We start from the raw sequence: 15,150 nt of genomic DNA on the forward strand, positions 1-15,150 counted from the left end.
CCCTGCTGCTTCGGCTTCCCCTGTCTGCAGACTGGGGATCGTGTTACTGTGGGCTGGGGCCTCACGGAGGCGTGTCCTCCTTCCCAGCCAAGGTGCTGGGATCCTGACTGTCACCTGCCCCAAATCCAGCCTGGGCCCTGTCTGCTCTGGGGTGGGTCAGAGGATACCTGAGAACCGGTGCAGCTGCCGGGTCCAGGCTGTGGTTTGGCTGAAGGACAAAGGGACGTCTCTTCTGCCCCCTGTCCCGGTTCTGTTTCCTCTGTTTCTTCATCTCTCCTTCCCATGCTCTTTTCAGCTCCCTATCCAGCCCTGAAGATCAGAAATGGACCTTACTCAGCCCTGCACACAGCAGGAAACCAGCTGCAGTCGCTGTGCAGGGCTGGGGTGCGTGATCTCCAACGGCAGGGCCGAGGCTGGGCAGCCCCAGGGCCGACCCCCCATCCTCCATCCGTACCGCCTCCCCCGCCCCTACCAGGGAATTGGCTTCAGGGCGCTGGGAGCAACGTGGCTGTGTTTCTGGGCATCACAGCATCACCCAGACCCAGAGCTGGACCTGCCTTCTGGCTCCTCTTTCGCCAGGGACAGGGGGTCAGACCGAGTCACAGAGCCAGGTGCCCGCGGTGGGGGCCAGATGGGGTGGCCTTGGGTTCCCGGTGACAGCTTGCTCTGAGTCTCCTCTGTGAGAAGAAATGGAGGGACTTAGCAGGAGGCAGGGGCACCTGTGGGATGCCTGAGCCTCCCACTCTGCCTCCAGCCCTGCTGTGGGACAGGGTCACCCGAGACCTCGGTGCTGACTTCACATTCTCTCTATTGCAAACGAGCCTCTTCTTGGCTGCAGGGAACTCTGCAGCCGTGGGCGGAGAGCCGGGGGTGGCCCTGAGACTCTAACGTGGCCGTCAGAGCCCCCCACCTCTGTTTCACAGTTGAGCGGTTGCTGGCAGGACATGGAGGGTGCCTAGGCTTCCGATCCGGGTTCAGGCCCAGCAGTGCGGCCTGTTCACCTCTGAGGGGGCGGCCCTGGCCTGCCCTGCGCCTTATCTAATCTGACACGCAGCCCTCCAGCCTCTCGCTGCCTCGGGGTGGGCCCTGGGAGTGGCCTTGGCCAGACCCTCTCTCTGCAGACCCTGCAGGACCCGCAGGCTGGGCGGCGGCTGGGCGGCAGGGGACAGTTTGGCCTCTCAGGTCCTCCCGCCCTGGGCCTGTGGCCCCCTCCTCCGGTGCCTCGTGAGGGTCGCGGTGATAGGCCGCCCTTCTCACCAGTGCCCAGGAAGGACCCCTGCTCCCAGCTCCCTTCCTCCCCATCCCCTCAGCACTGGCAGCCGTGGTGGTGGCACGTGGGTCTCCCCACATCACAGAGGAGGTCACCGGGCTGGAGAGGTGGAGGATGGGGGCTCCCTCCGGGCAGACCGTCAGGTGGGAGCCCAGGCGCAGGGAGGGCAGGGGGATCTGGGGAGGCTGTGGCCTGGTCCCCCCCCGCCGCGTCGTGTGCACCCGGAGCCCGCGGACCCCAGCACCCCCTCCCCGCCGCGCGCCTGGCGCTCCTGGCGCTCCTGGGGCTCCTGGCGGCCTGCCCAGGAGGGCGGGGGCGGGGATGCTGCTCGCACGCGAGGCCGGGCGGCCCCATCGCGTGACTGTGCCGGCGGCCGCGGGGGAAGTGGGGGGAAGTGAGCGGGCGCCCGCGGGGGGGGGCCCGCGCTGCTGGGAGGGGCGCCCCACCCCCGCCCCCGCGCCGACGCGCTTCTCTTCTGGGGACGAGGCCGGGTGCCGGGAGCGCGGGGCGCCTGCGGGCGGGGCGGGGCGACCCCTGCGATGGGGTCCGCGTGCGCGCAGGTGGCCTCGGCGCGGTCGCGTGGCCGCCTCTGCTGGGAGCGCCCGGGGCCGGCACGGGGCGCGGGGCGCGGGGTCTCGCGGGCGTGGGGCTGCTCCTGCCGGGCCCCCGTTGCGCTCCGGGTCACCGGGGCTGGGACCCGCCCAGCGCCTTGGGGCGCCTCCCCGCACGGGCTGCTCTGGGCCTTCGGCTTAATTAACAGCGTGTTGTGTGAACTGTGGGGTCCCTGCCCGAGCGGGGGGCGCGGGAGGCTGCGCCGCTGGGGTTTCCAGGCCCGCCCCAGCGATGCCCCCACCTGGGGGGGCGGTTCCTGCTTCCTCGGAGCAGCCCTGCTTTGTGGCAGAAGAAAGGGACGTTTCTTGTCGCGTTTAGCGCGGTGAGCAGAGCTCCAGTTGTCACCGGCTACGGGAGTTCAGGAAGCAGCGGGGGCTCAGAGCCCGGGCGCGAGGGGCACAGGGAGGCCAGACGCACCGTCTCCGGGCTCCTGCTGCCTCCCCGCCTCGCTCAGGCCCCGCCCGCACGGACACCCCTGCAGCCGGCACCCCGGATTCTGAATCAGTGGCTCCCGGCATGCCCTTTCCGGTGCAGGGGGTGCGGGCCCCTCCCAGCCGTCGGTTCCGGGGTGAGGGTGAGGGGTCTTCCTACGCAGTGGTCCTGGCCTGACGGGGAGCGGGTTCACCCAGCGTCCAGACCCCAGCCGTGCTCACCGGGGCCTGCGGACGCCACACGCGCTCGTCCTGGGGGCCTGGGGGCCACCGGCCCAGGGACTGCGGGGTGAGCGGAGCTGGGAGGAAAGTGTGACCCACTTTGAATAGCAGGTGGGTGCCTTGATGGAAGCCAGGACGATTCCGGGGGGAGCAGGAGGCAGGGACCCACGACGAGGCTCAGGCCACACACGGTGCAGAACGCTCCCAGGTGACGGTCCAGCCCACCCTGAGTGAGAGGTTAAGCTTCTATTCAAGTGCTAATTCTGTTTCTTGAGAACATACCCAGAAGCCTCACATCATTTTGGGACTGCGATGGGCTGCAGGTGGACACGTGCTTTTTGATGAGGCTGTGGGCCTCAGACCTGGTTTTCTGTGTGTCGGGCTCTTGCTGAGCATCGGGGTGGAGTCTAAGTCTGGCCCAGTGAGGAGGGAGGCTGGTGGAGGGGGCTGCTTTGGAAACGGCTGTGTCTCCCTAGCCGATGGAACTGGGCGGATCCTGGGCTGAGCCGAGCTGGGACCAGCCTGCCCTGAGTGGAAACCCCAGCACAGCCTGGCCTTCAGGTGCTGTGCGCGGTGACAGTTTTTATGCCATCTCGAGGTCAGAACCAGTGGCAAAGTGGCATCTGCCTGAGTGGACACCACCTGTGGCTTCAGCTGAGGATCTGGGAGACGTGGGAGCAGCAGGTGCCCCCCCACGGCCTCAGCGGGGGTGCTTCCATCCACGCACTGGGGTCAGCCGCTTGCCGGGAGGCCTCTCCCCGCTGCCCTCTCAGAAGCTGGAGGGGGCGTCCCTCCCATGAGGACACTGGGCGGGCAGTGAGCACCTGTGCTGGCCGGGAACTCAGCCCTCGGCCAGCTGAGAGGTGAACGGTGTCGTCTGTCCCGAGCTCTGCACTCATCCTCGGGAGTGGGGGTGTCCTTGGGGGCTGCTCACAGTCACCGGGAAAGGGGTGGCACATGCCGCTGTCCTGGGCCTGCCTTTCTTTGCCCTGCTGTGTTCTGTGCAGCCCCTGAAGCCTGGGGCCAGGCCTGCTCCCCACCAGGGAGGGGCTGCGGGGTTCCAGGAGGGAGAGGTGATGTGGCTGTGCAGGGCACAGAAGATCCGGGTGGACGCAGGGGCCTCGGCCCAGCCCTCAAGGGCATGCAGCCCACAGTGTGGTGGGTCTCAGGAGAGGGGCCGTGGGGACCCCCGGGTGGCTGTGGGGGGTTCTGGCAGGAAGCTGGACTTTGTCCCAAGATGGGTGGGAGCCCTGGGGGTTGGGCAGGAGGAGACAGCAGTTTCTGTGGAGCAGAGTGGGGGTGGGGGTGTTCTCAGGTCGGGCTCTGCCCCCACGTCCTGCTGTCCCCTGCCCCCCTGGCTGACCTGGGGCCTGCGTCTCGGCGTCCCTGCCCCCTCGGACCCTCAGGGCTGTGCTGGGAATGCTGCGTGGCCTGCAAGGGGTCAGTGCCGCCCAGGCCAGGTGTCAGGCGCAGGCACGAACCGTGGGGTGAACGTGGGGAAGCGTGAGAAGGACGCCATGAAGCCGAGTGGCCAGGTCGGGGCTGGGGGTTCCTGACGTGTGTGTTCTTCTCTGACAGCTGTGCAGGAGCGGGGCTCACGGCAGCCGGCGGCCGGCACCCCCTCGCCTGGAGACAGCTGTCCTCCTGCAGGGTCTGCGGTGCTGGAGGGAAGGCTGCTGCTGGAGGTGAGTGCCACCCTCGGTTCCCCGAACACGTCACCCTTGGTGCTCGGCGTCAGGAGGCCCTTAGGTTGTGACGTTTGGTGGAGAAGGGTGTCCCTGGATCGGGGTCCGTCTCTGGTGTGAGCCCCGTGGGCTGGGACGGAAAGGGCAGCCTGAGAGCTCACGGCCCTGTGTGCTGCGCCAGAAAGTCCCCCTCATGCTGCACGCTCTGCTCCTGCGTGTCAGTGAGGGAACCTTGTGCAAAATTAAGCCTTTTGCCCCAAAATGAAGGATTTGGCAAAGTCTGCATTGGACTTCCCTGCTGTGGTTTCAATCTCGGGTGGCCTGTGTGACACCCTGGAAGCTGTGGGCCTGGGCAGGAAGTTCCACGGGGGGGACTTTTCACCACATCTCCCCCTCCCCCGTCTCTAAAGTGCTGGGTTTTCCCTCACCTGTAACTCGGGGCCTGTTACCCCTCTGGGAGGGGAGACTGCGGACCATTTTCCCAAACAAGGTAAAATGGTGGCATGGAGCCCTCCGGGTTGAATCCGGTCGCTGTTCTGAAGATGAAGGGGGTTGCTGCCTCCACCAGTGGCCAGAGAGACATGGGCCCCGGGTGTCCCCAGGACGGGGCTGGTGAGCTTGCAGGGAGGAGGTGGGGGCAAATGGCACTTCCCGGGTAACAGGGTGGGCTCCAGCCGGAACTCAGGACCCCTGGGTGGGGCAGGAGGGCACCAGGCAACTCGCTCCAGATGAGAGGGCACTGGGGCCTGGGTGGCAGGCTGCCCCACAGCCAGCAGCCTCTGTCTCCCTCCGAGCTTCACACCCCCGGTGCCTGGGAAAGGGCCCCCGACCCCCTCCCCAGATCTTCCCATGTGACTCCAGGTCAGTTCACAGCCATCAGCTTGCTCTGCCCCGACCCACCTTGATGGGTCCCTGTGCCGGGGCCCGAGAAGCCTGGAGCACGCCCCAAGCTCCCTGCACGATAGAGTCGGAGCTACTAGGTTTTACTTCTGTTTTTTAGGTGGGCCACGGGGCCGTTGTGTTTAGCTCGCTGGAGCCACGGCCGTGAGCTGTGTCTGGATGGGGTGCCGTCACTGACTGCTTAACTTAACTGGGACTAATATAGCTGAAATCAAGCGTGTGGTGATGCGGGGTGCGTTTTCCAACACTTACGTAAAAATCTGCGTGCACTAAAATTCATCCTTTCCGGTATTCAGTGGGATGTGAGTGCCACCGTCATGAAGATTCAGAGCCCTCCCATCCCCAAACGTCTCCCCTCTGCTGCCGTTTGCAGTCACAGGCCCCTGCCCGTGGCTGTGACCGTGTGTGCTCCGTCCCTGCAGCCTCTCCTGTGCCTCCCTCTGGACGTCCTGCACACGGAGTCACGCGTGGCCTTTGGCGCAGTGCCGTTGGGGTTCGCCCACGTGCTCCGGGTCACCGGCTGGTTTCTTGTTATTTCTGCGGGCAGCTGGTTTGTTTCTTGTTGTTGGTGAGGTACGGGTGGACGCCGTGTGCCATTCAGCTGTCGAGGGATATTTGAGTTGTTTCCAGGTTTTGGTGTTTATGACTAGAGCTGCAGTAGACATTCACGTGCAGGTGTTTCCGTGCGCGTAGGTCTCCGTTTCGTGAATAGTAAGCGTGTCTGTGGCTCTTACCCCCCAGCAGTGAGTGAGGGTTTCGGGGCTCGGCATCTTGTGTTTTGCACTTGGTGTTACTGTCGTCAAAGCCATTTGAATCCTGGAATCTCGTCAGGGTTTTAGTTTGGATTTCCCTGCGACTGGCCGTGGTGCCGACCTTTTCACGTGCGTCTGCGTCCGTGTGTCGTCTTTTCGTGTCTGTAGGTTCCGTGGCGATGTGTCATTTCATTGGTAATCTGTGTCTTCTCTCACTTTTTCTTGGTCAGTTGAGTTAGAGGTTTTTTACTTTTACTGATTTTTTTTTTCAAAGCAGCAGCTATTGGTTTTATTTTCTGTTTTCAATTTTATTGATACCTGTTCTTATCTTTATTATTTTTATTTTTGTTCCCTTCTTTCGTCTTTTCTGCCCTCTCTTTGATTATGGGAATGTGTATTGGTATTACATTTTAGCTTATCCACTGGCTGTTGGGTGTATATTTTCTTATTTTTTAGTTGTTGCTTAAGGATTATAACATGTAAATCCTACTTTTAACAAAGTTAAAATTTTACCACTTCAAGTAAAACCTTGAAACCTTAAGCTACATAATCCCCCAGCCCTTTGCCTTGTATTTGTCGTACGTGTTACGTCTACAGACACTAAACCCTACAGACAATATAATTTTTTTTTTCAGACAGAGTTTTCCTCTTGTCACCCAGACTGGAGTGCAACGGTGCGACCGTGGCTCAGTGCAACCTCCGCCTCCTGGGTTCAAGTGATTCTCCTCCCTCAGCCTCCCAAGTAGCTGGGATTACAAGTGCCCATCACCATGCCCGGCTAATTTTTGTATTTTTAGTAGAGACAGGGTTTCACCATAGTGGCCAGGCTGGTCTTGAACTCCTGACCTCATGATCCACCCACCTCGGCCTCCCAAAGTGCTGGGATTACAGGCGTGAGTCACCACGCCTGGCCTCTTTTTAAGAACTCTCATTAGCCCTTCTTATAGTTCAGGTCTGCTGGTGATGAGTCTTTTATGTATCCTTTTGTTTTCTTCTGAGACAGGGTCTCTCTCTGTTCCCCAGGCTGGAGTGCAGTGCTGTGACCCACCTTACTGTAACCTTGAGCTCTTGGGCTCAATAAATCCTCGTGCCTCAGCCTCCCAAATAATTGGGATACAGGTGCACACTACCGTGCTTAGATACTTTTCAAATGTTTCTGTAGCGATACAGGGTTATTATAGTGCCCGAGCCAGTCATAAGCTCCTGGTCTGAAGCGTTCCTCCTGCTTCAGCCTCCCACAGCACCGGGATCACAGGTATAAACCACCAGGCCTAGCTTTGCTTGCATTTCTGATGAACACTCTTGCTGGGTTTACAATTCTGGGTAGTTGTTTTTTGTTTAGCACTTTAAATATGTCGTCCACTGTCTTCTGGCCTCTGTGGTTTCTGATGAGAAATTCGCAGTCGTTCAAATTCTTGTTCCCTGTGTGAAATGTGTTGTTTTTCTCCGGTTACCTTTATGACTATTTCTTTATTTGAATTTCAAGTGTGATGCTGAATTTTGATGTAACCCAGTTTAGATGCTAGAGACTGTCCTGTTTAGGGTTTGCTGATCTTCCTGAACCTGTTTGTTTATTTCACCAAATTTGGGAAGTTTTCAGCGATTTCTCTTTAATTTTTCTTTATGACGTTCATCTTTTTCTTCTCCATTTCAGAGACTCAGTTGAGGAAAATGTTAGACTTTTTAATGTTTCCTCACAGGTCTCTGAGGCTCTGTTCGTTTTTCTCAATGTTTTCTTTCTCAGACTAGATCATTTCTATTGAACTGTCTTTAACTTCACTGACTCTTTTCTCTGTCACCTCCATTTTGCTATTAAACTCATCCAATGAAATGTTTACTCATATATTTTATTTCTCAGTTCTAAAATTCCCATTTCCTTCTTTTTCACAGTGTCTGTTTATCTGCTGGAACTTTTTATGTTTCTTTAAATTTCCAGAGTGTTGACCTTTCCCTCAGGGAGTATGGTTATATTAGTTTCAAAATCCTCATCGATCATGACGCCATCTGTGTCATTTCAGACTTTATTCTCTGCTTATCATCTTTTCCCTTGAATATTAGCCCCGTATTCTGGTGCTTGGGATATGCAGCATGCCGGTTCCCAGAGCGTGTGGATATGTCACTTTACGCAGTAAAAGGGACCATCCAGGTTTGATTAAGCAGGTTCTGAGGTGGGGAGATGATCCGAGTAGGTTCAGTGTAATCACGACAATCCTTAAAAGCAGAGAACCGTTCTCACTGAGCCAGAGGAAGAGAGGTGGCAACAGAGGGTCAGAGGATGCTGCGTAGCTGGCCTTGGCCCGGAGCCAAGGTGTGGAGCGCCAGCAGCCTCTCCAAGCTGGGAATGGCTGCGAGATGGTTCCCCCTAGACCTGCAGAAGGAGTGCAGCCTGCGGGCGCCTTGCTGTAGCCCACTGAGACTCATTTCAGGCCTCAGCCACGGGCCCGAAAGGGAATGTGTTTGTGTTGTCGGAGCTGTGAGTGTACGGTAAGGGACTATAGTAGTAACAGGGAACTAACCCAGACTTCCGCCCGGACGCTCTCACCTGTGCCGTGAGACTCTGGCCTGGCAACGCCGTCTAGGGAAGGTTATTTTTCGTTCTGTCTTAGTCACAGCCAGCCCAGTAGCGAGGTTCAGCTCGCAGGTTCTCTCTCCTCCCGGGAGCCTTATTTCCATATGGGTTCGATTGTCAAAGCCTCTGCTGCGCTGGGTGGGCCGGCCCCTGACAGGCAGCCGTTGGGGTCTCGGGCACAGGTTCACATCAGTGCAGCTCCAAGTGCTTTCTGCCGCGTCTCTGGTGTGTTTCACACCTGCAGCTTGGGGTGAGCCAGGACGCATGTCAGTTTGTACGCAGAAGCGGGCTCCTGTCTCCTGCCCTCTCCTCTGTGGAGACCCTCCACCCTGCTGCCTCCCGGGGACTCCTCCCGGTCTTCTGATGAGAAAGAGGACGTTTCTCTTGGAGTTGCAGCTGCCATTCCTGCTGCATGGTTCTGTGCAACAGGCTTGCTGTCAGGGCAACGTGGTGAGAGAAAGGGAGGAAAAAATATTGAGGATCGTGCTCTCTTTGCACAGCAGGGACGCATTGCTGGGGTCCTCCATCCACAGTGACGGATTTTCTCTCCAGGAACTTATGTCCACACATACCCTTGCCACAGCAGCCATGGCAGCCACGGCAGCCACACAGCACATCCTCCACCTGCCTTTCAACCTGTCTGCTGAGGGATGAGGCACTGTTGGAGGGCCTGGGGCAGGGGCCTGACCTCCTCAGCCTCTCTGTGGCCTCTGACAGCCGCAGAGGTAATATTGGTAACACATAGTGGGGGTGGGGGTGGGGGTGGACACTGTTTTCTGAGTGTGATCGTGGGCCCAGACGCCATGTCTGCCGGACAGCATGTCAGTTTCCTGGGGCAGCCTTAACGAATGCCTGCAAACTGCGTGGCTTGACCAACAGCTCTGGAGGCCAGAACCCAACACCAGCGCCACTGGGCTGCAAGTGAGGTGTTGGCAGGATGGGTCCTTGCTGAAGGCTCTTGGGGAGTGTGTACCCCATGCCCCCTCGCTTCTGGAATGTTGTTCCTGTGAATCTCTGCATCTCCTCAGTGTCTGGGTGCAAATCCTCCTCTTATAAGGACAGCAGTCGTATTGGGCTTAGGGCCACCCTAACCCAGCGTGACCTCATCTTGACTTCACGGCATCTGCCACTGTCCTGTGTCCAAATACGGGAAGGTCACATGCATGGGTGTGGAAGGAAACGAATTTCGGGGGACACCACTCAACCCAGTACCACTGTGCTTACCTCACAGCTTTATTGTGCTGGAGAGGAGGAAGCTCAGGTTGAGAGAGCTGAGGGTTGGAGCAGAAACTCAGGCCTCCCGACCTCCCTACCCCAGCCCTGAACTGCTGCTGTACGCAGAGCTCAGCGCTGACTCCACCTGCTGCCGTCCCAAGACCGTGGAGCTCATGGACTCACGCAGCTGTGATGACCCTACGGGGAGGGTGCTGCCATGACCTCTGTCTAGGCGTGGGGAAACTGAGGCGCTGTAACCTTGCACCTGTCACACCCTAGGAAGGACGAGCGGGGCCCCCACTGCTGCTTCTCTCCCAGTGGGACCCTGGAGGAGCGGGGGTTGGACCCCTGGCAGGTCGCCTCCAAACCAGGGCATCCGCAGTGGGCCTGAGGCGAGGCTGCCCCATGCCAGGCAGCCCTGAGGGGCCGACCAGACTCAAGGGGCACAGCCTGGCATGGGGTGTGGTGACGTGAGGGGCGGGTGTCAGAGCCAGGGGCACCGTCCTCACATCGGCCAGAATAAGGGCTGAGCTGTGATACCCCCGGGGCAGCAGCCGGCCTGTGACCCCTCTGGGCCCTGAAGAGCATTTGGGGGGCTTCAGTTTCAAACCTCGAAGCCACTGGGCAGAGGTTGGGTGGCAGCAGCTTGTGCCAGCTTTGGGGACGCGGTCACAGAGGCCTCAGGTCCCGTGGGCTGAACTGAAACAGGAAGCTGGCGGGAGGACGTGGCGCGCACGGCAAAACCAGCCTCACACCAGAGATAAGATGGAGCCATGTGGGCACCAAGGGTGAGGGGCCCCGAACAGGAGGGCTGGCTGGGCCTGCGGACCGTCCTGAGGGCCCCACTGGACCAGACGCCCCACGAGCCACACGGTCACAGTCCAGGCGTGGTTCTCCCTCCTCAGGGAGACTGGGCAGGGACCAGCCGCTCGGGAGCCAGGTGGCCCTGCTGACGATGCTCTGGTGGAGGGGACCCCAGGGGCCCAGTGGGGCTTGTGGGGTGGGGAAGGCGGGAGTCGGGGAGGGAGGCGAGCTGGGGCCGAGCAGTGAGCAGAGGCTCCGGCAGATGCAGCTGAAGGAACACACTCTAAGGGAAGAGGCTGTGATCCAGGCAGCATCTGCAGCGCGTGACCCCCTGAGCCCTGGAAACCAGAGCGGTCACTGGGAAGGCCAGGCGGGTGGCTGTCGGCACCCAAGCGACTCGGATCACGTTCTCGAAGTGAATCAACGACGCCAGCATCGAGCTGCCTTCCACGCGAGGGAGCCACAAGCCGCAGAGCCGGGAGTCCCAGCGTGGCACGCAGCCCATGTGCTTGAGATGCTGCTGAACGGTCGAGGAGTCCTCAACCTCCCGGGTCCCCCATTCTGTGGAAGAGCACGAGGGGCTCTTCCTGGGCCCTGCCAACGTGGTGGCTGGGAGCCCTGGACATGCAGCCGGGCCCCAGACCAGCGCCAGAGCACTGGGCGCCTCCACCGCAAGGCCTCTGGGGGCGTCTGACGGCCCAGAGAGAGGACCAGGACGCGGACGCGGAGGCCCCCAGGACACGCAGCACAGGCTCGCTCTGGCACCCGTGCCAGCCTTGCTGGGTTCTTAAGGAAAGAGGCCACTGTGAAAGACGGTAGAGAGACCCAACCTGAGAAGACGACTTGGAGGGGACCGAGACACGCAGGATGAAGAAAGGACGGAGGCCCGGCGTCCAGGGACACGTGGCGGGGCGAAGACGGGTGTGGTGAAGAAAGGACGGAGGCCCGGCGTCCAGGGACACATCGTGGGGCGAAGACGGGTGTGGTGGAGAAAGGACGGAGGCCCGGCGTCCGGGGACACGTCACGGGGCGAAGACGGGTGTGGTGGAGAAAGGACAGAGGCCCGGCGTCCAGGGACACGTCACAGGGCGAAGACGGGTGTGGTGAAGAAAGGACGGAGGCCCGGCGTCCAGGGACACATCGTGGGGCGAAGACGGGTGTGGTGGAGAAAGGACAGAGGCCCGGCGTCCAGGGACACGTCACAGGGCGAAGACGGGTGTGGTGAAGAAAGGACGGAGGCCCGGCGTCCAGGGACACATCGTGGGGCGAAGACGGGTGTGGTGGAGAAAGGACGGAGGCCCGGCGTCCGGGGACACGTCACGGGGCGAAGACGGGTGTGGTGAAGAAAGGACGGAGGCCCGGCGTCCAGGGACACGTGGCGGGCGAAGACGGGTGTGGTGAAGAAAGGACGGAGGCATCGGAGGCACAGTGCGGGGACTACAGTCAACAATAACTTAATCGTACATTTCAAAATAACAGTGTAATGGGATTGCTTGTAACCTAAAGGATAAACGCTGAGGGGATGGACACCCCATTTTCCGTGACGTGACTGTTAGACACTGCACACCTGGATCAGAACATCTCAGGCGCGCCATGAATATGTTCACATACTATGTACCGACAAACATTAAAACAAAAAAAAGTCTTAGAAAACCGAGACAAAATCAGCTGCCATCAGGACCCTCGGAGGCCGGCGAAGGCACCACCAAATGAAAATCAGTCGCTGCAGAAAGGGACGTTCAGGCCTGAAAAACGGCTCCATGATCAAAAGCGTGAGAGCAAGCCCTAAAAATCCCGCAGAAGGGTTGACGTTAAAGCTGAAGAGGTCTTTCCACGAGTAAAGGAAGAAGAGTTGGAAATAATGAGGTCACGAAAGGAGCAGAGCCCGAGACGTCGGAGGTCAGAGCAGGAAGACGGGAGGAAGGGGGCTGTGGGGGGAGGCTGAGCTGGCTCCCCAGAGCCGAGGGCAGGAGATTCCGGGTTGGAAGTTCCTGCTGGGATCTCTGTGAAACTCCACACCCTTGGGGACAAGGAGAAGATCCTAAATGCTCCCAGAGAGGACGGATGGGCTTCACGGAAAGGATCAAGAGCAGGTGCCTGGACGCAGGAGGCCAGGAGTTCCCGCACACCCAGGGCTGAGTTCTTCCTTCAGGAGCCCCTGGAGGGCTTCTCCTCCAGAACCAGCCACAGAAGGGGTGCGGTGGGGATGGGAGCCCGTCGGGGAGGTGGTGGGAGAGAAGGGACCCAGCACACGACACAGCATCCTCAGACGGAGGTTGGGAGAGGCTGGGATAGAGACGGCGGGAACCACGCAGAGGAGGTGCATTCAGCTGAGAGACTTGGGGCTGCATCGGTGGTGGGTGAGTGAGCACCTGGGAACCTAAGTCAGCAAAGACGCCGGCAACCCAGGCCACCAGAGCTCTCAGGAGGGGGGACGGGTTCGGGTGACAGGAGCCCTGCAGGTTGAGCTGAGGGTGGTCACCACACAGCCAGATGAGGAGGGTGGGGCTGGAGCGTGCACGGGCGCAGGGCGAAGCGGGCCCAGGGTGTGGGCACAGGGCGAGGTGGGCACAGGGCGAGGCGGGCACAGGGCGAGGCGGGCACAGGGCGAGGTGGGCACAGGGCGAGACGGGCACAGGGCGAGGTAGGTGCAGGGTGAGGCGGGTGCAGATGCGGCACCCACAGGCCTCAAGACAGTGTCTGGAGCTGGGGGAACCCAGCAATGACTCATTACATAAGCGTGTGACTTAGCAAGACAGAGGAAAATGCTCAGACCGCCGCTGAGAAGGGTTCAAAGCAGTCGCTCAAGGGAGCAGGAAACGGTGGCAGGAAGGCTGGTTCTAGGGCCAGCGGTGGGTTTCGGTGGAGGCTGGCATACCGTGTGAGTCTTCAGGCCTGGCACATTAACGTCGACTCTGCTTGCCCGTTGCATTCATTTCTCAGGGCTCACAGGTGCCGCCCCAGGCTGGCTTTGCTTCCTGGCTGCTTGGAGGGCCCACCCGTGCCTTCACCTCCCGCGTTTCCTTCTCCGTGCAGGGGCCCCTTGCGGGCGGCAGGCCGAGGGCTCCCCACACTGAGCACCTCCTTTCACTGGGGCTACCTGCTTAGACTCTCCGTGATTGTTTAGGAGCTGATTCCTGTCATCCTGTTTTGCATTTTCCATTCACCGCACGCCCTTTGCTTTCTTCTTTCCTCTGGCTCTCGGTTAGATGCATCGAGCTTTCTTGAACTAAAGGTGCACATTCTGCTTCTGTCTCATGGGGACGCCTTTGAGATGAGGCCTCTCAGGTTGGTCTGCGGCTTCTCAGACTCGTCCGCAGCGGGGCCTGTGCCGGCGCAGACGTGTCCTTTGGCCGTCCCCGCGGCGGCCGCACGCCGACTGTGTCTGGAGGCTTCATCCCAGATGACACACGTTCTCGTCTCGGCTCCTGACGTTAGGTGTCCCCAACCCCTCGTTCCTCCTCCGAGTGTCCCTGCCGTGGTCTGCTGTGGCCTCGCCGTGGGTCCTGGGTGCCCCTGCGAGTGGGAGAATGCTGCTGCGTCTTCGTGCGTGGACGGCAGCCACGCTGCACACAGAGCTGAGGCCTGTCCCGTGCGTGCAGGCCGCGTGGCCCGGCTGCTGAGCCGGCGGGTCTGGGTCTGCTCCTCCCTCGTGGCCGTGCTCTGGCTCTCCTGGGAGCTGTTGCAATGTTTTCTTTTCTTTTTCTTTCTTTCTTTTTTTTTTTTGAGACAAAGTCTCACTCTGTCACCCAGGTTGGAATGCAGTGGTGGGATCTCGGCTCGCTGCAACCTCCACCTCCCAGGTTCAAGCGATTCTCCTGCTTCAGGCGCTCAAGTAGCTGGGATTACAGGCGCGAGCCACCATGCCCCGCTAACTTTGTATTTTTAGTGGAGGCAGGGTTTCGCCGTGTTGGCCAGGCTGGTCTCCAACACCTGATCCCAAGTGATCCGCCTGCCTCGGCCTCCCAAAGTGCTGAATTACAGGCGTGAGCCCCTGCGCCCGGCCTGTCAGTTTCCTTTCTGGTGGTCTTGAGTTTTGCGGCCACGTGTCCTCTGGCTTCCCTGCTGGGGGCTCTGTGAGTTCTTCCCGGCCAGCCGAGGCCCGTGGCCTTCTGTTCCGGATGCTCTGTGTCTGTCGCACACTGGCGTGCCCCCTCCATTCTTCTCTCTCTGGACCATCCATGCATGGCCCTTCGCGGCCACCCTCCAGGCTCTTGCTTTCTCGCTGGGCTCCGTCCGGGTGGCGGGAGGGAGGCCCTGGAGCTTCCTGGCTGCCGCTCTGTGCTCAGCCGCCCTCCTGCCGTGCGTCTGCACTTCCCCACGTCTCTCCTTTCCTCCCTGTGTGTTAGAACCGCACGTTCTTCGCCCGTCGCTTGCCTCTGCTTTCCTGGCTGCGGCTCCTGTGCTCCGGTCCCCGTGGGTGATGGCTCTGATTGGCCCGTGTGGGGCAGGGCAGGGCTGGCCCTGGTTGCGTGGAGAGCAGAGGGGAGGGCAGGCGGGCAGGGCCAGCTCCTGGGTGAAGAGTTTATCTCTGAAGGGAGCACCCTGGGAGGGAGCACTCTCGCCCTGAGTCCTCCCCAGCCTGGGGCTTTGCACAAGAGGAGGAGGTGGGTGCTGGAGCTGGTGGCACAGCCGTGTCAACCTCTCACACCTCCGGATCTTGCCCCTCAGGCCCCAGCCCAACCTCCTG

The 15,150-nt window shown here is 60.4% G+C and overlaps 1 protein-coding gene across 1 annotated transcript in view; it reads left to right on the top strand.

The window, feature by feature from the left end:
* Positions 1–15,150, top strand: part of AHRR (aryl hydrocarbon receptor repressor) — a 97,766-nt gene that overhangs the window by 48,282 nt on the left and 34,334 nt on the right. The window contains exon 3 of the mRNA XM_064375746.1: positions 4,114–4,220. Coding sequence (XP_064231816.1) covers positions 4,114–4,220 — 107 coding nt within the window. The remainder of the gene's footprint in view (positions 1–4,113; positions 4,221–15,150) is intronic.

This window comes from Aotus nancymaae, unplaced genomic scaffold (genome assembly GCF_030222135.1).
Source record: "Aotus nancymaae isolate 86718 unplaced genomic scaffold, 86718_ANA_hifiasm-v0.15.2.pri h1tg000014l, whole genome shotgun sequence".
Lineage (NCBI taxonomy): Eukaryota > Metazoa > Chordata > Mammalia > Primates > Aotidae > Aotus > Aotus nancymaae.